Source organism: Episyrphus balteatus, chromosome 3 (genome assembly GCF_945859705.1).
Source record: "Episyrphus balteatus chromosome 3, idEpiBalt1.1, whole genome shotgun sequence".
Taxonomy (NCBI): domain Eukaryota; kingdom Metazoa; phylum Arthropoda; class Insecta; order Diptera; family Syrphidae; genus Episyrphus; species Episyrphus balteatus.
This window is the reverse complement of record NC_079136.1, coordinates 73,288,687-73,312,197: the sequence shown is the minus strand read 5'-3', so window position 1 is coordinate 73,312,197 and position 23,511 is coordinate 73,288,687. Positions and strand designations below refer to the sequence as shown.

General features: G+C 31.1%; 2 protein-coding genes and 1 long non-coding RNA gene across 3 annotated transcripts in view; all 3 read left to right on the top strand.

The window, feature by feature from the left end:
• Positions 1-1,656: 1,656 nt before the first annotated feature.
• Positions 1,657-7,618, top strand: LOC129916536 (TATA box-binding protein-associated factor RNA polymerase I subunit B). Its single transcript, XM_055996538.1, has 4 exons — positions 1,657-1,903; positions 1,965-2,160; positions 2,218-2,329; positions 5,216-7,618. The coding sequence occupies exons 1-4, from the start codon at positions 1,705-1,707 to the stop codon at positions 7,262-7,264; spliced, it is 2,556 nt and encodes an 851-aa protein (XP_055852513.1). The 5' UTR covers positions 1,657-1,704; the 3' UTR covers positions 7,265-7,618.
• A 2,325-nt stretch (positions 7,619-9,943) lies between these two features.
• The window catches only part of LOC129916537 (protein phosphatase PP2A 55 kDa regulatory subunit), a 40,621-nt gene continuing 27,053 nt past the window's right edge, over positions 9,944-23,511 (top strand). Inside the window, exons 1-2 of the mRNA XM_055996539.1 lie at positions 9,944-10,468; positions 17,898-18,105. Coding sequence (XP_055852514.1) covers positions 17,949-18,105 — 157 coding nt within the window. The 5' untranslated portion in view covers positions 9,944-10,468; positions 17,898-17,948. The remainder of the gene's footprint in view (positions 10,469-17,897; positions 18,106-23,511) is intronic.
• LOC129916541 (uncharacterized) lies at positions 19,188-20,578 on the top strand. Its single transcript, XR_008772493.1, has 4 exons — positions 19,188-19,586; positions 19,647-19,881; positions 19,931-20,393; positions 20,458-20,578. It is a non-coding gene; the product is annotated as an uncharacterized LOC129916541 (long non-coding RNA).

Genomic DNA, 23,511 nt, shown 5'->3' with positions numbered 1-23,511 from the left:
TATTTTTTTTTTTAATTTACTCAGTTTGTTTATTTTTTTTTTAATTACTTTCAGTAGCCTTTTTTATGAAATAAAACTTATTTTTTTTATGAAAATAAACTGGGTTTTAATAAAAAGCACAAAAAATTAATACTCATTAACGTGTTTTTTTGACTTAAATGATATGAAAGTGTAAAAACCAACTTAAAAAACGAAGAAAATTGTGTTTGATGCCAAATTGTGGAGAAACGGTTGTCCGCAGAAAAAAAAGTTTTGAGACAAACTAAAACTGTAATAAATTTTTGATTGGTTGTAAAAAAAAATTTTCAAATCAAACGTAGTTTGGCAAAGATATAGCTAGATAAGGAAAAAGAGAACAAAAATCATAAAAACCGTGGTAACTCGAAAACGGGACGAAAACGAGAAAATTACCTCTTAAGTTTTTCGACTTAAAATGACCTCAGGAATCCATGGTTTTCGTTTGGGGCGGTGACTATGGGACACCCTGTATATCTTGCAAAAAATAATATTCTGACTTTTGTATGAAAATCGCTATTTCAGGACTTTTCAAGGACGTCTGGCGGGGGTAATGCCGTGGTTAAAACGTCTGGCACTAATTGATTTTATGTCAGGGGGTAGTGGTGATTTTTTAATAGGTACCACCAGACGGTTATATATCTTGCAAAAAATAATATTCTGACTTTTGTATGAAAATCGCCATTTCGCGACTCTTCAAGGACGTCTGGCGGGGGTAATGCCGTGGTTAAAACGTCTGGCACTAATTTATTTTCTATCAAGGGTTAGTGGTTATTTTTTAATAGGTACCACCAGACGGATATATATCTTGTAAAAAATAATATTCTGACTTTTGTATGAAAATCGCCATTTCGCGACTCTTCAAGGACGTCTGGCGGGGGTAATGCCGTATTTAAAACGTCTGGCACTAATTTATTTTCTATCAGGGGGTAGTTATGATTTTTTAATAGGTACCACCAGACGGTTATATATCTTGCAAAAAATAATATTCTGACTTTTGTATGAAAATCGCCATTTCGCGAATCTTCAAGGACGTCTGGCGGGGGTAATGCCTCGAATAAAACGTCTGGGACCGAACTTTTTGCAATCAAGGTATCACCCTCTATCGGCTCTATATGAATTAAAGTGGTTATATACTCGACACAAAAATCGGAAAAAATGCATTTTTCAACTCCCCATAAACCATAGAATGCCGTGAAATAAACCTGCCAGACTTTCGAATTCTTCATCAGGACGCTATTACCTACACATACATATGACTCATTTTCGGTTATCCAAAAACTCCCAAAATCTGCTCTGGGCTCTCGGTCTATTACTGCAAATATATTTAAAAGAAAAATTGTGTTTTCGATTCTATTTCAATTCGATTCCTCGATGTGGTATAGGCATATACCTCTGGATCGAAATTTCAATTCAGTTTCAATTCGATCTTTAAATCGGTCATACAAACAGGGTATCTATTCTTTTTCTTGCCGCATCCATAGATAACTAATCCAATGGAAAGAAAATCATCATTGGAAAAATCGTCGAACCTAAACTCTGTGATAAGTTGTCTATGGTTCTTATTTTGTTTATACCCACGTGCTCCTATGAAGATTGTTAGCAAATATTTTTTTCATAAATTAAATCAAAAATTCAACACCTAATCATATCATTACAATATAATCGTGTTCTCTTGCACAATCCACAATGAATAAACAACCTAATTTAACTTGTACAATATGCGGTGAAAAAGATTTCCATCTCAAAGAAGGATTTTACTATTGCAATGAATGCGGCACAAAATCTGAACAAGTGCGCGACATTGAAGTGGAAAGAGCCGAGGACTTTGATGGTCCTGTTAAACATAAACATCAAATTAAGATAAAAGAAAAGGGAACAGATAAACGTGTGAATACTTGTTAAAATACATTCTGAACCATTTATAATACAACTCTTTACTTTTCTAGCTGAACTCACATCTTGGGAATGTTATAATTACATTCTTCGCGGAATGGTTGAAGAACTTATTGAGCTGGGAGCCAAAGATGAACTCAAACCAATGGTTTTTCAAATATGGGCAGCATTTTTGAGGAACAGAGAAGTTGCGTTTTTTAGTCGACGCCATCCTGAATTGCCTAAATTAGGAATACGTTATGAAAAAAGGTTTGTCTAAGAAAATTGCATATTCATACTTTATAAAAAACTATTTGAATCTTATAGGGATGCTGCTATTCTTTATAATCATGCCATGAATCGCCAGAAAGCAAAACGTGAAAGAAAAGAGAATGGATCCAATGCTTCTGGATCTAAGCGAGAATGGAAAAGACGATTGGTAAGTATGTTTTTATGTTTGTAGTTTGTTATATTTAAAAGTCTACCAAGACTTTCTTGGACGCTTTATCAGAGATAAGTTTTTCCACTGTTTCATATAACCTCTGACGTTGAAGACGGACTGTTGCGTCTATGTTTATTCGTTGTACGTTTCCTAAAGGTAGTTTAACGGCCATTGAAATACTAAAATATTTTCATCCGCTTGTGGGGTTCGCCGGGTTGACCTCAGAAATCGGCGACAAGCCTCACGGTTTTAAAGTGTTCCATTTTTGAGTCCAACTGAATACTGGTGGAACGTTGTATGATAAGAGACGTTTTCTTTGAAAGTGATATAATCCCACTTTTGAAAAAAAAAATGAGAATGATAAAATTAGAAAGATAAAATTAAAGATTAAATTAGAAAGAGGATGGAAACCTCTTATTTTGTTATTATTCACAAACTCCAAACAGCATTATTTTAATTTTATTTTATTAACTAAATAAATAAATCAGGTTTTAAATAAATCAGTTGTTTCAATTTTTTTTTCTACTCTAAGCCTAATACGCAGCTGAAAAAATACCATCGGATCGGGTATTATAGCAACGTAAAAATAATAAAAATACAAATCCAAAAATTCAAGAAAAAACACCAGAAAATAAGTTTTAAAGCAAAAACAAAACAAATTTAATTTAGTTTCGCTTCAGCAGCGTACTAGGCTTTAAACACTTAAAAAATCAAATTATAGTAAAACAATTTCTATAAAAAATATTAACTCATACTTAAGTTTTGTTTTAATTTTTTGTTTTTTATAATTTTTATTATTAATGAAAGTGGTATCTGGGAATTTTGATAAATTTAATTGCATTTTAAAATTTGACATTTTAAAGATCTTAAATGCATCACCTTAATTCCCTCACAATTAGCTATGGCTGAGTTCATCAACGCCTCAAAATTTGCATCAAAAATATTTCTGGTGCAAACGTGATGCTTTGTATTTTCTTTCCATACAAAAAATTGTGATGCAAAAGCAGTGATGCGTTTATGAATTCAGCCTAAATTTTTAATTTTAACATGAAAAAATGGCCTTTTTTACCAAAGTAATCTCATATTGGCTTTTTGACGGGGTTTTTAGGATCTTTCCTTTGAACAACATGCCCATAACAACTGAGGGTCTTTTTGAAAGTTGGTATTTTGTAGGCTTCCTCTGACCTTCGTATTTGAAATTCGATCAAGCTTTGTAACTCCTGCTGTCATACAAAGCATCTTCATCTTGCCGTTGACTAATACTCATAATTTCTATACATTTTCCGATGTTGTGAACTCACACGTCAAGCGCTTGTTGTAGGGATATCGAATATTCGAATATGATGGCTTCATTTTCAGCAAAAAATAACTGATACACTTTTGTGTACGTCACTTTGCTTTCAAAGAGGTAATCAATAACTGTAATAAAAAGCGTTTTTTCGTAGCACCAGCAGTCATGGAAATTTAGAAATTTCAACCATCTCCCGGTCCCGATACAGGTCTTCCTTATTCTTTGCTTGTATTTGGGAACACTTCTTCTTCGCTTCTTTCTTACAGTTTCTATATTCCACTTCAAGGCCTGACTTTTGATCTGTATTATCATAAAAGAAAAGTATGCGCTTTATTAAATTAAATCTTTTCCCGATTTAACACATGAAATGGGTTTCTAGGTTAGTTTTTTTTTGTTGTTTAGCATTCTAAGATATTGTGGTATATTTGTGGCTAGATATCTTTAAAGGACATAAACAATTTTGTTCAAGCTGTTTTTAATAACCCCTATTACAGAGTCCCTCGTAGCAAAGTTCCGAACGTAAAATAAGGGAGAATACAAAATTTTTCACTTGCAGTCGTTTTATAAAGAATTTGCAATTTAATTTTTTTTTTCGGGGCTTAGAACATTGATCAATATTCCTAAGAGCTTTAAATATAATAATCGATCACTCAAAACAACTACGCATTGTTTAAATGACATCGTCATGGTTTTCAGTGGAGTGTTTCACTTCTCCCATTGATATATGAGCTGCGTTCCTTTGAGCACATCTACATATCTACTGCTTAGTACTTTAATCTATTAAAAAAGTAGTTCAAAGTAGTTTTAAGAGCCTCCGCACACTACAGACTTTCTATCGCAGCAGATACATTTGAAAAAATAATTTACTTAAAATTATACAATCAACTTTCAACATTAATTTAGAAGCAAAATTTCCACTAAAAACTTGACTTTTTTCAACAAACAGCTAAGTTTTTTGAGGTTTTTACCAACTACTTCAGTCCTTGAAACCAACTTATTGTAAAATATTACAAATATTTTTTATTAACTCACAAAATCACACATTTAATAAATATGCATTATAACAATAATTGTGCCCTTAATTATGAAAGTGGACTAAGTCACTCCCAAAAATGACATCAAATCTAGCCTAAAAATAATTATTATTTAAGGGGTAAAGTTTATTTGAAAGCAAAATCGCAGTAAATAAACTTCTTTATTGCTCGTCTAGTGATTTCATAAAAGAAATATAATTAAATCGTTATAAGAAAATTATTATGTAAGTTTTTCTTCAAACAATGCAAAAATGACTTAGTCCACTTTCATAATCATGGGCACAATTATAAAAATATACCAAACTCTCAAAATGTTTTCATAATTTAAGTGTAAGTTAGAAATGTTCCCATAATTTTGGCCAAAGCTGTATATTTATTGGTTTGTTTGTTATTGGCCATTTTTTTAATGCCATTCATAACACACATTTTTTTACCGGAACTTCCATTACATTTAGTTTGAACCAATATTAATCGCCCTATTAAAAATATATACATAGTTGTTTAATTTTTGGTATTTGTTTATAATTTCTCTTTAATTTGTTTTATTATTATTTATAGAAAAAATTGGATCGATCGCAATACGAAGTATCCATGTCCCAGTCTATGTGTTCTCAATCACTTATGTCGCAAACATCATACACTGACACAAGTTTCAATTCATCCGGATCAGCACCCAGTAATCGCGCAATTCAATTAAAATTTTCATCAACAGCAAGGAAGCAGTTAAAAAAAAAGATCCCTCAAGCGCATTTAAAGAAACACGAAACCGATTTCAATAAATCCCTCGAATGCCACAACATGAGTCTTAAATTTAAGGAACTTAAATTTAGAGATCGCACTAAAGAGTTAAGTTTGAAATTAGTATATGCTATCCTCGCAGTTGCCCTTAACCTAATCGAAGATGACATTCAATTAACTGATTTATTGAGATTTGTTTCTGAAGGTCACACATCCACATCCAATCTTCAGCGATTCTTTCCTTCAGACACAAGTGAATCTTGCAAAGAAGCTTTATCAATCTATCGTTTATATAGTAAGAGTACAGAATTTGCCGCCGCACAATTACGAGCGCAGTGTGCACAAGTCGGCAAAGCAATTAACTTAAATTACTTTAAAACACCTGATATTTTTAAAATTGTCCAGCGATACACCACCGAGCTCTGTCTGCCGGAAGAAATTAATAATTTTATTGAACGATTGATTAATTTACACCCACCCAAAATGGACTGGGTTGGTCGAGGTACATCGCCTCCCTACGAAAGTCGTGCCATGGCCTATATTATTTTTACATTGAAACTCTTATTTGGAATCGAAGGACGCAAAGAAAAGCAGTTATCGCGTTCAGCTCGTAGAATCAATGCAGAATTGGCCACAATGGATCTAGAAAGCTCTCAAGAGCTCTTTGTATGGGATGATTGGGTTGAATTTATGGAATTGAGGAAAGTGGTTCTTTGTAAACATAATTTAGCAATTTGTAAGCAATTTAAACAAACTCCTTCGAGAGAAATGTACTTGCAAAATTTAGAAGAAAAGTCTCAGGAAACTATCAATTTGTCCAAGGATATGGTCAAAAAGCAAAGAAATATGAGCGCCATTTTTCAACACGTTCTCAACTCAGCTGGCGATAAAGAAAACAATGATGTAGAAACACTCAATTTTACACCTTCCTTTACACCATGTCATAATTATTTAAAACGCTTGAAACTAGATCCAAAAGTTAATTCAACTTTTCCTCAAATTTTACATTTAGATCATTCGAAACGTTCTCTTATTCCATTTCTTAAGCCTAAAATATTAAAAGAAACTTTCTCCAAATGCGATAAAAAGCTTGTTGTAGAACGAGTTGCTTGTACATCAAAAATAAATTATATAGGCATGTTTCGAAATCCTTTGGTGACATACTCGGCAAGATGTTCTCATAAGATTAATTTCACTGATGATAAAACACCATGGAATGTTAAATTACAAGCTGATAAACCGGCCGATAGTATTTTTACGGTGTGTGAAGAGAAATACACTAAAAAGGTGTGGTCTGCAATGAATAAAAAAGCCAAAGATGCTGATAATGAAAAAGACATGTGTTATGTATTAAAGAATGAATTTTCGGCAATTGATAATAATTTGAAATTTTTTGAAGAGGATAATATGGAACCAGGAAATATTCGTTTTGAACAACCGCGGCGTTATTTGGATAGAGTAAATTTATTTGCTGATCTAAGTGATGATGAAGATCATGACATGGAGCAGAGTCATCAAGAAAGTTTTTGCAATGCCTCGACTACTACGACGACAACGACGGAAACAAAACTTAAAATTTCCAATTTTGATTGTTGGCTTTTGATTGGAAAAGCTCAGGAATTAAATGAGACACAGGCAAATGAGCTAAAGCGTAGTTTGCCGTTGACATTCTTTTGGCTATTGGAAACTTGTGCGCTAACGATAAGAGTTGATTGGAGAGAATTATATGATGAGTTGATGGTGTTGGAAACGTTTTTTGCATATGCCATTGAACCTCTAGAAAATTTTACAGATAGAATAATTTTTACAAGTGGATGTGAAATTAGAGAAAAAAACAAGCTTGTTCGGCATTTTCAGACTCATTGGTAGTCATTTGCTTAAATTTTGGCAAGCTTATTTGTAAAAAATAAAAAAAGTTAGACGTCGGTATTTTTATGCCCGTCGTACACCTAGCGCTCAACGCATTCAACGCAAATTTGAAACCTTAAATTCTAATTGATGGTGCTTTCAATTATATTCTAACAACGAGTTTTAGACAGTTGGATATAGCTGCTAAACGAATTAATTAAAAAGTATACGTATAGTGGCATCGTTTTTTATAATTAATTTGTTAAATTTGCGTTGAGTGCGTTGAACGCTAGGTGTACGACGGGCATTATAATATTGAATAGATTTTTTGTTAACATATATTTTAATAAAGATTATACTAAATGGAGTCCAATATTTTGTGTGTATATTATTTAAATTTTCTAACATCGAATCTTCTTAAATTGAAATATCTAGTGGAGGTTCCAGTTAAGATTCATCGACATGAAAGCAACTATCTCAAGTGAAAGTGGCATCTACTCTAACTCGTCTTCATTACAACGGTAAATATTCTGTGGCTATTACCAAAAAACCAAAAATGCTCTATGGCGGAGGTGAGTTACTTGTATCATATTTTTCTATTACAGAATGCGCGAATGAGGAAGTGAAAGACAGTATCACAGAAACCCAAATAACTTTTTCGGTAGATCATAATTTTAACTATGAATAGCTGATATATTTTAAGTTATACTACCTAAACTTACAACCCAGTATTATTTTTAATCTAAAAACCAATTCTTATTTCATAAAAATATCCAATAGAAATGGCCTTAAAAATAGTGTTGTTTGCTCAAACGCAGGCTACTTACAATTACTTTTCTGAGTATTACTTAAACTACTTTAATCTTAAAAAAAAAGAGTACAAGTAATGAAAAATTAGGTATTCGTGTAATATTTGCAGAAATGTGATACCATTTTGAAGTGTGAATTGAACACGACAACTTTAACGGTAACTTTCCAAATTTTCGTAGTATACATATTTTATTACACTACTACTTACTATTACCGTTTTATTAATGTCATGTAAATATATTGAGAAGCTCTAGCTATTGCAACTGTACTTTTATGTGTCACACTATTGCGCACGGAAAACACATGAAAAAAAAAAACGGAGAAAAAAATATCAGCTTGAGGAAATTAAGAGAGCTAGTGCTTTTACTTTTACATAGAAATTTGGCAATAAAACAACATCCGAAATCAAATTGAGCTCCAAAAAAAGTATGCAGTTTAATTTGTTATATAAAGATGCATTTATAGAAAAAAAAATCAAAATCTTTAGAGCCAAAATTTCAAAAAAAACTTCGTTTTCGAAAATTTGAATTTTTCAATTTTTTTTTAAGAATCCAAAACCGAAATTTTATTTTTGGTAAAAAAAAAAATAATTCCAAAAATCCCTATGGATATTCTTTAAAAATGGTTCATACCAAAAGCTTCATGCCGAGACCTACATACCGTTTAGGCTGTAATTCCTTACAGACAGACAGACGGACTTCTGGGACCCACTTTTTTGCATTCCTTATCATAGTATTGTCATGTCTGATTATTATCTCAACTTTTTTTTTACGAATGCATAAACTTGATATTGCAAGTAAAAAATAATTTTCAAGTTGTAGACAGAAGTTATACCTATTTGAAGCTTTGAAAAAGAAAATTTGTTAACTTGGTTTTATAAAACCTGAATAAAAAACTCAGTTATGTACCGAGGATTGCAGCTTTATAACAACTTACAAACAAACATAAAAAATGAAACAAATATGTATACCTACTTAAAAAAAAATGTAACAGATCTTATAAAAACCGAACAATTTATTAACTAACTTAATCATTAAGATTTATTATTGCTCAAATTGTTAAAATTTTAAGTTATTTTATAATTAATAAATATACCAAATAATAATATATGCCTCCTAAAAAAATATATATAAAAATTGATGAAATGTATGTTAATTACAGATTATCTACTTAAAATGTGCCTAGTATCTATAACAGCAAGTAGAACTGGGGTTCTCACTATCCAAAGAATCCGCCCAGCTCCAAGATACATCAAGATGATAATGGAAAGTTGTACCAAAAATTTTACAAAAACGCTAGAGGTTACACACACACACACAAATACCTCCTTATTAAACTCCGATTTCAACCGATGCAAACAAAACATATTAAAAGTAATTAATTAAAAGTATAAGTTTGCACTTGTGAACTGTTAGATTTTTCACACTACCTCCCCTGTTTTGTTCAAAATCATCATGAAAATCAATTAACCTGAGTCTTTGAACAAATACTAAATCTATAGCTAGATTACTTTTCGTTTTAAAAATTGCACTCTCGCTCATCTGTCTACGTGAACGTTGTGTGCCTCTGTGCATCAATCGCGTGTAAGCGTTTCTCGTATTGCTATACTTTGCTCGCAATAGCAAATATCGTTGTTGTCGTTTACCTTAACTTACCTTGGGAACACAACATCAGCTAAAAGCAAGCTATTGGCTTTATTTTAAATAGCAATATGGCCACCACCAACAAATTCTCTGTGCCATAATACATCGCATTGCAAATTGAACTGAATATCCAATTTGAGTTAGCTAGCTGCTAGCTAGATAGTCCTAGTCTCTCTCACTCTCTGAAGTGATGTTAAAAATGTTGTCTGCTTGCCACCACTAAGTATATCGTATCGGGTCGGTATGTGAAACTTGCTATAGAGCAACAAGGCGACAGGTGACCAAATCATGGTCGCCAGACTTTTTCAGTTTCGATGCTATAGCAAAACGGTCAAGTTCTCAAAAGCCTATACTATATTATGCATCGTTGTTTGTTGTTTTTTCCCCGTTATGTTTTAAAAATATAATAATTACATACATTGAATATTTTTTCATGTGTTGATCATATTACTAAAAACTGTTTTGTGTTTTTGAATGAAAACAAGCGTATTGAAATTTATACATATTTTAATGTCAATACCAGAATGATGTGATAGTGAAAAAATATGTTAAGCGGAATAGACTGATAACGTCACGGTATTAACGTTGAAGAAAATACGTAAACAAAAAAATTGTGTAATGCGTTAAAGGAATAATAGTTTCTTTAAAAGAAATGCAAAATACTACAAAAACAAAAGTGGATAAAAAACATAAATAATAAAAAAATAAATCAATACATAAATCTTGTTTGAGGGGCAGATAGATAATAATTGTATAGACGACATAAAGTGCGGTAAGTTATTTGGTGAGACATTGAGTACTTGTTTTGGGGGTTAAATATTTAGTCACACAAAATAGCGACTAATGATGAAGGCGAGGAGATACATAGGTAGAAGGGAAAAGAGTGTATGTATGTGAAACATTTTCCTCTCACTATATTTGACTTTTGAAATAAGTTTTATTAATGCTGAAATTAAAATAAATACGTCAAAGGAAATTTTGTCACCAAAATTCAATGGTTAAAAATATTAATTTCAAAAAGCTTAACGGTGGTTTTTATGGACTTTGTTTTATTAAGAAATTTAATATATCAATTTTTTTTTGATTACTTTGAGTGAACAATAAAACAAATAATTCGCTATTCGAATAATATCTATTTTTTTCAATGACTTACCTACATACATACATAGATTGTATATTATGTATATATGTAACTTGTTTATATTGTTTGTATTTAGAATTTTTGTATTCAAATTTAAGGGCCAGTTTCACATTTCGGTAAGTGGCACTTAAGGGGGCTTTATCGAAATCAGTATCACTTCCTATGTAAAAATGGGCTTTGTTACGATCTCGAAACTGTTGACTGATAAACTGGGGTGGAATCGGCTAAGGTGATTTTTGATTGTTGACAGTCATTTTACAAAAGATTGGTCTGCGTAAGGTGATTGTCAAATTTGATAGTCAAACTTTTTTGATTTTTTCGTGTGACAGCTATTTTGTTGTCATTTTCATGTAAAAGCGTTTCATATTTTCTTTAATTGTCTAGAAAAATGAATGTTTTGTAAATATAACGTCCGACTCTTGAGGAAAAATCGAAGAAATATTTATATTGGAATTACCAAACTCAAAGTAAGTAGACACATAACACTGCTGCTTCGATCCCACAAAATTGAATAATAGCTTCCTTATTTCTATCTAAAGGCAGTTCTGTATAGGGACCTCCACCTGTCTGCGCAATAGACTTTTTATTTTCAATTAATTTTGTTTGCACTATATTTTCTAGTTGTCCAAATCTAAAATAATAAAGGATGAGGGCAAATCCTTTATTAACACATCCACTTTCCACTCTGCTTTGGTTTTTGTGGGTGGCCCATTTATGTTTAATTTTAACGTAAGCCTTTCCCATAACATTCTTTGGGATTCCCGTGAAAAGGATTTGACCAAGTCCGGATTCTACTCCATGAACTCCGTCATCAATTTCGTTTGCGTTTTGTTGTTATTAATGACAATTATTATAATTTTGTAATTATACCAAATTCACAAAAATGTTTACTTACATCTTTTCACTCAGTTGTAGTAAACTTATCAAAAAAAAAACTTTTCCCGGCAAAACGAAAAATAAAAACCTCAACTGCATTTTTTTTATATGCAATTATAGGTTCTATATTTAACTTTCAAAACGTATTCTTTTTGACATAACAAGTGTTTGGATGCTATATAAAGATGGCAATGCTACTTATCATTCAAAGTGATGCCAGCGTTTTAAAAACTTTTTTTGATCATCTTACGCAGACGGAAAATTTTATTTGATCAAATTTGATTTTCACAAATATGACTGTCAACAGTCACTTTAGCCGATTCCACCCCTGGTCTTTAGGATGTCAAGTTCAAGCCTTAAAAGTTATCTATATTAAAATAAAGCAAAGTACTCATCAGCACTCGATTGAAATTACAAAAAATTACTTAGTAGTTTCACACCATATTAAACAAAACTGTTTTACAATTATGAGAACTAGATGGTGCTACTAGTTAATCCCCTTTGACATTTTTTTCAAAAAGTAAATATCAGCGTCAAAAGAAAGTGTAAGCACACCTTCAAATTTCATTTTTTAGATTTGGACTATTCAAATTTTAGCGCTAAGTTAATTTTTACTTGTGATATAGCTACATTATATCTAGTTATCATTCGTAAAAAAAATAAAAGTGTTTCAAAGGACGGTCGTTATTAAATTCTCTAATTTTTGCAAATTTTTATTTTGGCGCTAAATGGCGCCCAACGATGGTTTGATTTTTTCTCTTTTGAGGTCATTTTTTTTAGATATAGCTTTAAAATAAAAAAAGTTTGATGAGGTTCTTGTCTGCATTAAATACCGTTTTCTAAGGTCATGCATGCTTTTTTTGGGTTTTATTTTATCTTCCATGCTTTTTTTTTTATTGTTTTAATTAATTTTTGCAGCGCCGTGACTTGAATTTAGTTTTTGGATTTGGTTTTGTTTTCAAAAGGATTTGGATTAAATACATACAAAATTTTATTTAATTTGATAAAATTCTTTATTTAACAGTTTTGAACTCCTAATTTTAAAATGCACACTTGGAAATACGGTTAATAAATACATTAAGTTTTATACACATTAGCTGTGTTTTTTGACATTGCTATCCGTATCCCCAGTTGGCGTTTACATGTACTACAAAAACAACACGCAGCTGCCGATAGGAATACAAGCTAAACCAACCTACGGATAGAATTTTGACGAAGTGTATAAGTTTTAGTTTACGTTTTCCTTTCTCTTGGTGCGTTCATATAAATTTTTCTTCAGTGTTGATATTTGGAAAATCCTACTGCGGATAGCTTTGCCTATTTTCTGTAAAAAAATTTACTTTCACCGTTGCGGAATTTGAACTAGGCTCGTGAACACATAAAAACTCACTCTTGCGTAATTGGGTCCCAGATGAAATTTTAGATTGTTTGGAATTCGACATTAGTTAAACCCTTTGTTCCCGAAGCAAATTTTTTTCTTATTTTTTCACAAACAAATATTAAAACCCTTAATATTTCCTGACTGTACGCCAGATGAAAACAAACCATTATTGTATCTACTGCTCAGTTATTTGTGAGAATACCCGGTCCAAATCAAGAGCTCTAGAATTTACTGAGCAATAGCTCATACTCTAATTTTTGAGTTTTGACTATTGGAACAGAAAAAAAAAATTGAATAGATGGTTTCGTGGTGTAACCACTTGGTTTGCTTCCTTGATTTATACTTTACAACATATAACTACATTTTTCATTCTTATTACTTCTTTGTATAGGTAAATCTTTATTACGCTTTTTGGCCGCTATTTTTTATGTTAGTACATTTTTAATAATAATCTTTATTGCGCTTTTTTGCCGCTATTTTTTATGTTAGTTCATTTTTGATAATAAATCAACTTAAATCATATTCATAATCCGTAAGATAATAATATAAGATATATAATTGTTTAAAATATGAGAGAACAAAATGGCAGCAAAAATGTTCTTATATCCAACTTGACCAACGTTACGTACATATCTACGTGAACATAATCTATAAATATGCGCTGTGATAATTTTTCACTACAAAATTGCCAGTAGCTGTCGAATAAATTCGTAACTCCAAGATGCAATACTAAGGTACTTTATTTCTTCAAAGGTACTTTATATCTATGAGAGAAATCATGACATCGAGAACTTTTTACAATCTATTTTTATTAGATTTATTTTAGGACACAAAGTCTGTTTAAAATAATTTATCATACCTTCTTATAGGTAGGTACGTACTATGCATTTAAGTGTTTTTTTTTTTTTTTTTAATTTCTGCTAAGGTAGGATATTGAACTTAGTATATTGAAACCGGAAGATATACGAGAAGTTTGCTAAATTTTTAAATTTATCGAAATACAAAGCTTTTTAATAATATTTGCTGCATTTTAGATAATGACAAATGTTCAAAAATATCTTTGGGGGTACTTTTGCCGCAATTTGTGAATTTGACGGAATGAATGAAATATAATTAGATATTATTACCAACATTGAATATGTGTCTGGTGTTATTTTTATACAATACTTTATATTTTAATTTATATACTCGTAGCTACAAAGAATATGTTTTTGTACGTATCTTTTGTATAGCCCAGTCATTTTAGTCATTTTTAAGCCCAATCTGCAGAAAAATTCCTACTGGGCTGAATTTTGGTATAGAGCTTAATGACGGCTTTGTTATGAAGATGTGAAAAATCGACATTGATATCGTGTCCGCGTTAAGAGTTATAGGGGTCAAAAGGTCACGAAAAGTTTTTCGCAAATATTTCGCGATCTATTGATCGGAGGTCATCAGAGGTTATATAAAGATTGATGGTCTTGAAATTATCTACAACATATGCCTAGCACATTTGTCTGTAAGATGAACCGTTTCGCGAGTAGAGCGCAGAGAAGGTGACTAGATTGCACTCACATACGAAAAAATACATATTTTTGGTTTATTTTGCTCGAATTTTTAGGTTTTTATAGAAGTAGCTTAAATTTTTTTAGTTTTATTAACTTATCTTATTACGTAAATACGAATTAACTAAAAAAAATAAAAATGTACACATTGGGATTAAAAATATTATGCAAAAGGGGGAACCACGTTTTTTGGAAATGTTGTATGTTTCCCTTTTTTGTACAATAAGTGGCTTCGTTATTAAGAACACACATGGTTCAATTTTAGTTTTGAGCTTGGTATAAACCTTAAATTACCATTAATTTTTTTCAGCAGCTAATTTTGTACTGTTTTAAGGTATTCTGCAACTTTTCTCTTGAGAAGCTCCAAACGACATTTTCTATGGAATTCATGTTTGGAAAATTGATATCAAGCTCAAAACTAAAATTGAACCATGTTTAAAAAGTGTGTTCTTAATAATGAAGGCACTTATTGTATAAAAAAGGGAAACATACAACATTTCGAAAAAACATGGTTCCCCCTTTTGCATAATATTTTTTATCTAAATGTGTACATTTTTATTTTTTTTAGTTAATTCGTATTTACGTAATAAGATAAGTTAATAAAACTAGAAAAATTTAAGCTACTTCGATAAAAACCTAAAATTTCGAGCAAAATAAACCAAAAATATGTATTTTTTCGTATGTGAGTGCAATCTAGTCACCTTCTCTGCGCTCTGCTCGCGAAACGGTTCATCTTACAGAAAAATGTGCTAGGCATATGTTGTAGATAATTTCACCACCATCAATTTTTATATAACCTCTGATGACCTTCGATCAATAAGTCGCGAGATATTTGCGAAAAACTTTTCGTGACCTTTTGACCCCTATAACTCTTAACGCGGACACGATATCAATGTCGATTTTTCACATCTTCATAACAAAGCCGTCATTAAGCTCTATACCAAAATTCAGCCCAGTAGGAATTTTTCCGCAGATAAAACCTAAAATTACTGGACTATGTAGTATTTTTTTTCGCGATTCAAAAACGTAGGTATTTTATTTTAAAATTATGGGCTCTTCTATAAGCCAGCAGCCGATAACGATTTGGCAAACACGCATTTTGGTGTATTGTGATTAGAAAACCACGATATTCGCTTCGATGCATTAGTATAAAATAAATGATGTACCTAACATTAACATATTTTTAAGATGGCGAATCGGTTTTCTTAGACTAAATTTTACAATGTCATATCGCTGGGTGAGAATTATAGGGTTGTATGTCAACTCACCTTAGTTTTGAGAAAATCGATCTCAAAGTTTTTTAAGGCTGGTTTTCGGATAAAATAGTTACATAGCAGTAAAGTATTGATGCAATCTTATAAAGGACCCTAAAAAAATCATAAAACCATGAAAAAAAACATTAATTTCACCAGAAAAAAGGATTCTATGAGCATTTTTAAAAAATGACATAGAACCTTTTATGAAAAAGTTTGTAAAAAAATTTGAAAAAGGTTCTATGTTCAACATAGAACCTTATAGTTATAAAGAGCTTACATGTAATGGATTTTATATGAAAAAAAAAACTAACTTCATCGTGAAATAGGCTTTGATTTAATTTAATTTTATTTAAGTTTTGCACAAAACAGTCAAATTCTATTTTAAATAAATTTATAGAAAAACACAATCCCTGCTTTTGTTGAATTAGGTACACAGAAAAAAGACACGCTAAAAACAATTAGAATTTGTATTAAATCAATCGGATTTTTGCATGCTTTTTTGCCAAAAAGACAGTCGTCTTAAAACGGTCATCTACGGTTCAAAATGTAGGTATGCCAAAAAAAATTTAAAGTTTGTTTAACATTTTAATTTTAATAGAAATGCACATAAAGTTATTAAAAAATCATTTCAATCTTTATAGGTATCTAGACTTTAATTTTCTTTAAAAGTAAATTCTTGTTAAAATGAAGTTCATGAAGTTCACTTTGATTTTAGCAAAGTCTAAACAAATTTTACTTATTTTTATTAGAAATCTTATTAATTTAAGACGATTGGATTTTAGAGGAGTATCATCTTGGTTCTAAGTGCCTTTTTGTCTCCATGTACATATAACGAAAGTAAATTTGCTTCAAGTTAAAAAAAAAGTTTTATTCGATGAAACTATTAATAGAAATAAACTTATATAATTGTAAAGATGAATAACGAAGAGTTCACTTCGGTTAGTAGAGTAAAATCTCGATTATGAAAAAAAAGTTTTCAAAAAATCACTTCCAATTCTTGGCACACAAAAAACATTACTCTAATTTAATTATGATGTAAGAATATCTAGGTAAGGTTAACCGAAAGAACTATTGCAAAAGTTAGAGTTGGATAGTACATATTTTGGTTTAAAGAGTACAGAACGAGATACAAAAATTCTTTGCTGTTTAGCAAAAGCCCTAGATTGAAATCCGCTAACTTGATAGTCGATAGTTTATAGTCAAAAACGACGAATTATGGAGCAAAATCGTCGTTTTTGACTGTCAACTATTGACTATCAAGTTAGCCGATTCCACACCTGTTGTTCAATACCCGCAAAAACATCAAAAGATCTTTTATTTTTACTTTAATTAAAAAAAATATCATGTCCATAAGATTTCTTTTTGAAAAATTTGCGTAAAAAAGTTCTATGTTACTTAAATCAATGTATTTTTTTGTTTGAAAAAAATCAGTAAAAGGGTTCTATGTTGCAATTTGAATAACATAGAACCTTATTATATTAATACATTTATGTGAAATCATGAAAGTTGTATGTCTTTTTTACCTGTACCGTCTATATGTCATTTTCGTTTTTACAAAATACAAAAAAAAAAAAAACTTGCTAAAAATTTGTCCTCCCCTACTATTGAATATATGCGATCAAAAAAACTATTTAAAAAAATAGCACGTATACGCCACAGTGTACGTGTACAACGTGCAAATAATGTCAATTACAACTTTGGCCAGGATGGTAACACACCATAATCAAAACTAGATAAACATCTGCGCTCGATAACCGAACAAAATGTTCATCTTCTTGGCGTCTGCCAGTGTTAATAAATAAACAGAAAATCAAATAATAATTTAAAAAAAAATATTTCTTCAGCCTCGTTAATTTTGCTTATTTTTGAAATGCACATTACAAAAATAAAAAAATAAATAAATATAAACCTAAAACAAAATAAGTCCAATACAAATAGATAGATAGAACAACTATAGATAGTATTTTATTTTTATTATTTTCACATTTTTTATTTGTTTTCAGAAAAACAAAAAAACGGTTATCTTAATCTAAGATACCTGCAACGACTTCATTATGGGGAGATGGGGAAGACAAAGTCCTGCGCCCGAACCTGAACCTCCACCACCTCCAATACCACCCAGAACATTTATAAGACAAACAAGCTTTACTAAAATAGGAAACATGATCAACACAGCAATGAATATAAATGGAACAAAAAAAATTGGTAATGGTAAGTAATAAAGGTTATTTGAATAAGATCGTTCTTGTATCTTAGAATGTCTAGAAAATTCAGAAGAGTCTGGAAGCATCTTCTGGATGTAAAAGGTTTTCATTGATCAAAAAAAAAAAATAATAAAACACTTCCCGGAAAAAAAATTTTCTTCTCGATTTCAAGTCAGAATCCACTCAAACGTAGAACAAAAATTCCTGGTAAGAATCATTCCATGAAACAAAAATTCAAAAAAAAAAAAAAATAAATTTCGTTCAAGATTTCGTTGTGCTATTTTGTATGGAAAATTTCGTTTCGCTTCAGCTGAAATGAAATCGCTTAAACGATAAAAGCTTTCAAAATTTAATTGGAAAAATCAAAAAATGATATTCGGGTTTGATTTTTTTTTTCGTCGTTGGTGTAGGAGGGCCCTTAAATCATTGAAAATGGTAAGGTAGTTTTCTTCAGCGATAGAGCTTTTCCAACAAATCCGACTGAAAATAAAAGAACATTTCCTGAAAAAATGGAAATATTAGGGAACCCGGCCGAACAGCTCCGATTTTGATGATCTTTTTTTTAGCCACTATTGCCGTATTGATTTACTTGAAGATTTTTGGCAACAAAAACTTTTTGTTTTCAAAAATTTTGCTTAAATTTCATAAATTAAATGATGCCAAAAGATTGTCTAAAAAAATTATAGGAAAAGAAATATATGGGAGTGAGGGACAATCTTGGGAGTGCGCGAACGATTGATCGCAAACTAAAATCTCTTATGATAAAATCTCGCATTTTTGAAAAAACCACGCAAAACAAAATTGCGCATTTTATACATCTCACAAAACAAAATCTCGTATTTTTAAAATCCTGCGAAGTAAAATCTCGCTTTTTGAGAAAAAAATCTCGCAAGTACATTAAGTTCTTGCTATATCAAAATCTCGCATAAAATTAGAATTAGTTTTGAGCGTAGTTTAAATTGCTTTTTTGGCAGTAAAATGTGTAACAACAAAGGTCGAATAAGACAAATTTATATGCATTAAGTCTTTTTGACTCCAACATCTCTAGTTGATCCTGAACACTATGAATAGCTAACATAGGCGCATAGAGGAAGGAATACCTAGAGAACCGACTCGTACCCCCCTTGCCTAAAACACCCGCAAATTTCATTTGAGGTGAATAGAAGAGAACTCTCTTATTTTTCTCTTTTTTTCTTATCCGTGAATACGTGTGAGTGGTGGATTCAGAAAAAAGATGGCGGTTGTAGCTCAAAAAAAAAAATTCTTAAGTGACAGCTGACAGCTGTCAATTTCTGATAATTATTTTGTTTTGGTTGCAAAATAAAAGTTTTTTTCAAGTTAGTTTATAAAAAATGTGCAAAAGTTAGATGAGAACAATGATAATTAATTAATAATCGGTCCAATTCTGGAAATGTGTTACCCCATCCAGCTAATGCCACAACCCAAAATATTGGTCGCTTGTCCCAATAAGAAAATAATCATAGCAAGGTGAGTACCAAAATATTGTCATGGTTTTCTCTCAATAATTTCCTTTTTTTAATTTTGCAGCCCTCAAAATTCTTACAAATTCCAAAACCTACAAACCATAACAACAACAGCAGCGGTCTATCGAATTCAACAACGCAAAAAAAATAATATTCAGGAATAACCACCATATAGCAGGACTGGGATGATAATAGTCTTGTATGTGGACACATTACTTGTTCCAGCGACAATATTTTGGTGGTCAGTTGCATTCTAAAACCAAAGCAAGAATAATCCTTCGTTTAATTTCAGTGCTGAGGTTGTTGTTAGAGTTAATAAACTAAATAAATTATATATTTTCTTTTTAGGTGACAAAAAGCACCCTCGAAGTAATAAGACTAGAAGCTGAATTAGAATTAGAAGTAGTCGGTTGCCAAATGCCTTGGGGCGTCTTGATGGGATGTCCTTTAAAGTATCCTATTTTAGTGAAGCATTTAAAGTTCGTACAAAAGAATCAAAAGATGATTTTCCCAATCGACACGATTGGGATATATTCTTTCGTGATGCTCATTACATGGACGAAATGAAAGCTGGCGAAAGACCAGACACAATTCATTTTGCAAATCTACCAATTCGTTGGTTTTGTCCACGTCACAGTGAAAATGATGAAAATGTCAAGCCCAGCGAAAGTATATTCAAAAGAATAATTGAATAGTTTGGTGTTGTTCGGGCAGTAGATATTCGAATATGTGATGTTTTTCGACAAAAGATGAGCTCGACTGTCAATGGAATTCAGGTGCATAATTTTGAACAGGATCTTCTTTTCGAAGGGTAAGTTGAAACAAAAAATAATTGTTGGCAAAAATCTAATAAAATTTGCATTTATATTTTGCAGATATGTTCAATTTGAAGAGTACATTGGATTTGTACGTGCAATTGAAGAATTTAGAGGAATGAAGCTTCTGCGCAAGTTTGTTTACCTGCAAGTAAACACACTAACCATCACATATTTTAGCTCTAAGCGTTAGTTTTTGTTTCATACACATTGACGTAATGGGACTGAATTTAAAAATGAATACAAAAAATAAGGAAACTTAAAACGAAAAGTAGCGTAATTTTTTTTCATTTTAACAGCCTTCCAGCCCAGTAAAGATGGGAAATCTGGTATTGAGGGAGTTAGAAAGATTACACCCTGTATAGCAGATTCTATGACCCCCAAAATCCTCGTATGGTTTTTGTTTTGAAACAAATACAAATTAAATGAAACTTTCATTAAATTTTAGCATAATTATGTATGTATATATTTAGTTCATCCATTAGGATAATTGGAACGTCCTGGTTTTAGCTGCTTACAATGCTTATTTTTTTTTTTCAGTTACATATAATATAATCACCCATATAGGAATATATAAATGTGTTATGTTACATTGTACAAGCGCTAAGCTTAATTAATAATTATGAAATATATGAATTAATTGCTTGGTAAAAAGTACAAATTTCTACTTTTATCTAAATTTTTGTTTAAATATAAATAATTTATGTATAAATGTGTATTTAAAATGTAGTTACGTTGCACTTGATAAATATCTTTATTCTAATGTTTCATTTTAAATGCAATGATATATGTGCGTATTGTTTTTTTTTTCAAATATCGAATTGAGTCTACATAAAAGTAAATGCATGTTTCTTTTGTGTATGATGCAGCAGGTCTTTAAACCACACCAGTTAAAGCTTAAACAAAAAAATTGTCCCTAATAATTACCTGTCTTTCATAATTACAATAAAGTAAAAAGTTAAAATTAATTTAAATAAATAAAAACATATCGAATTTCTGTAAGCCGTTTAGTTTTTGTCGCATTGGCTCTTTCGCATTTCATATACTGATACGAAGCACACACTGGTTCTGTGTGCCTGGCATGTGGCGATGCTTGCAAGGCCAATCTTTGGAGGTGACATGCTCGACAAAGTAATCTTCCGTCCAGCGGATAGCACCGCTTATCTGGTTCATCAGTCAACTGCATTCCACATTCCTCACATATGTAGCAATCTACAGGGAAGTCTTTGTCCATGGAAACAACGCGAACAGTTTCATCAGTTCCCTCAACAGGTGTAATACCTAAATAATAACTAAACAAATTATCAAATGAGTTTTTCTTTTAAAGAAAAGAAAAATACCCTTTCCACAGCTAGCACACTTGGGGGCAAACATTCTATGATAATCGTTGACACAATAGATCTTGTGATCTACATCAACAGTAAATGGAACACCATCCAAGCACTCATTGCAAATACAACAACGGAAACAACCGGGATGATAGGATTTTCCCATTGCTTGCAGTATCTTGTAACGAAAAAGAAAATTAAACTACAACAAATATTTATAATTTAATTCAGACTTACCATTTCCATGATTATATGTCAGCATATTGCACATTTTTCTGCAGTTTGTTGAAATCCCGAGTACTGAAAATCAAGTAAGTTCTTTCAATTAAATGTTATATGTCTTTAATAAATGCTTGCATTTAAATTACCATATAATCTTCTTCGCAATAGACTCTTCCGTGAACATTGTAAAATGCTTTTCCACGCAAGACGCAATGCACGACCACAAGAGCAACAAATAAAATAATTTTTTTTTATTTTTTTTATCTGTCAAAATACGCACCTTTGAGCTACTTTTGTGTGGTGGAAAATTAGGCGCTGTTTATACTTTTCATGGTTTAGTTAGGGTGCGCTTATACTTTTTTTTGAAATTTTTATAGTTTTTAGCAATAAAGTTCATAAATATTGTTTGATTTTTATGCTAAAAGCAATAAAAAGTAATATTTAATATATTTTTTATTGATTAAATGTCAAAAAAAGATTTTTTTCTGAAAATTTAATTTTATTTTGCAATTTTTGAATTAACCGAATTTTTTTGTTCACCTCAGTTGCGCACTGGGCGGATTGAGCAAAACTCCACAGTTGAATGTGTTAGTGCCATTTAAAATGCACGGGGAAACTACCACATATAGCCACTGTGGAGTTTTTTCTCTCATTGCAGCTTGTAGGGTCGAAGAGAACAACCCCCCGGAGTCGGTTCTCTAGGTATTCCTTCCTCTATGCATAGGCGCCTGAGCCTGACAGGTAACAAACCTTTACGTTTTCTATTTTTCTCTTCAAAACAAAACAAAAAAAAAAAAAAACAGAAGAGAGAGGTTCTGGGCTATGCTTGGCTAGTTAGTTATATCATACAGGTTTATAATCTCGCATTGAAATAAAATATTTATTAATTCGCGAGCACGAATTAATAAATATTTTATTTCAATGCGAGATTATAAATTTCGGGATTTTAGTTTGCGAGATTTTAATGTTGCAAGATTTTAAGATGCGAGATTTTAAAATGCGGTCAATCGTACCCAACCCGACAATCTTCCATCGTTTAGGCGGTAAATGCAATTTTCTCAGCAATTTTGGAGTCAATCACAAAAAATTGTTTTTGAACACAACCGCAACACTTACAATATTTAAACATACATTTTTAAAAAGCTAGGAACTTATTACTATTTGTGAAATTAAGACTAAGTCAATGAATGCAGCGTTTTTGAAAAACTGGTCCTCAAACTCAGAATTAAAAAAAAAATTATTGCAAAAATTTTAACATGTCGTTTTCATACCTTTTTCGTAATAAAATAAACATTTATTTAAAAAAAAATGTTGGTTTTTTTTCTTTTAATTACCTAGAGAATCTTTTGAAATCATTTAATCCAGAAATTCAAGAAAAAAAATTGGTTTCGTAAAAAAAAAATTTTATTTTAATTAAAAAAAAAAAAAAAACGGCAACATCGGCAATTTTTAACCTATAAAGGTTAAAGTATTTTTAATTACCGACGTTGGAAAAAAAGATCATCGAAATCGGAGCTGTTCGGCCGGGTTCCATAAAAATAAGCTTTAGTTACTATACTACTAT

Bases quoted from the DNA above. Each gene is read 5' to 3' on its own strand.
- LOC129916536 (XM_055996538.1), top strand. From the start codon at position 1,705: ATGAATAAACAACCTAATTTAACTTGTACAATATGCGGTGAAAAAGAT. The intron at 1,904-1,964 runs GTGTGAATACTT...TTACTTTTCTAG, and splicing joins AGAAAAGGGAACAGATAAAC to CTGAACTCACATCTTGGGAA. The intron at 2,161-2,217 runs GTTTGTCTAAGA...TGAATCTTATAG, and splicing joins GGAATACGTTATGAAAAAAG to GGATGCTGCTATTCTTTATA.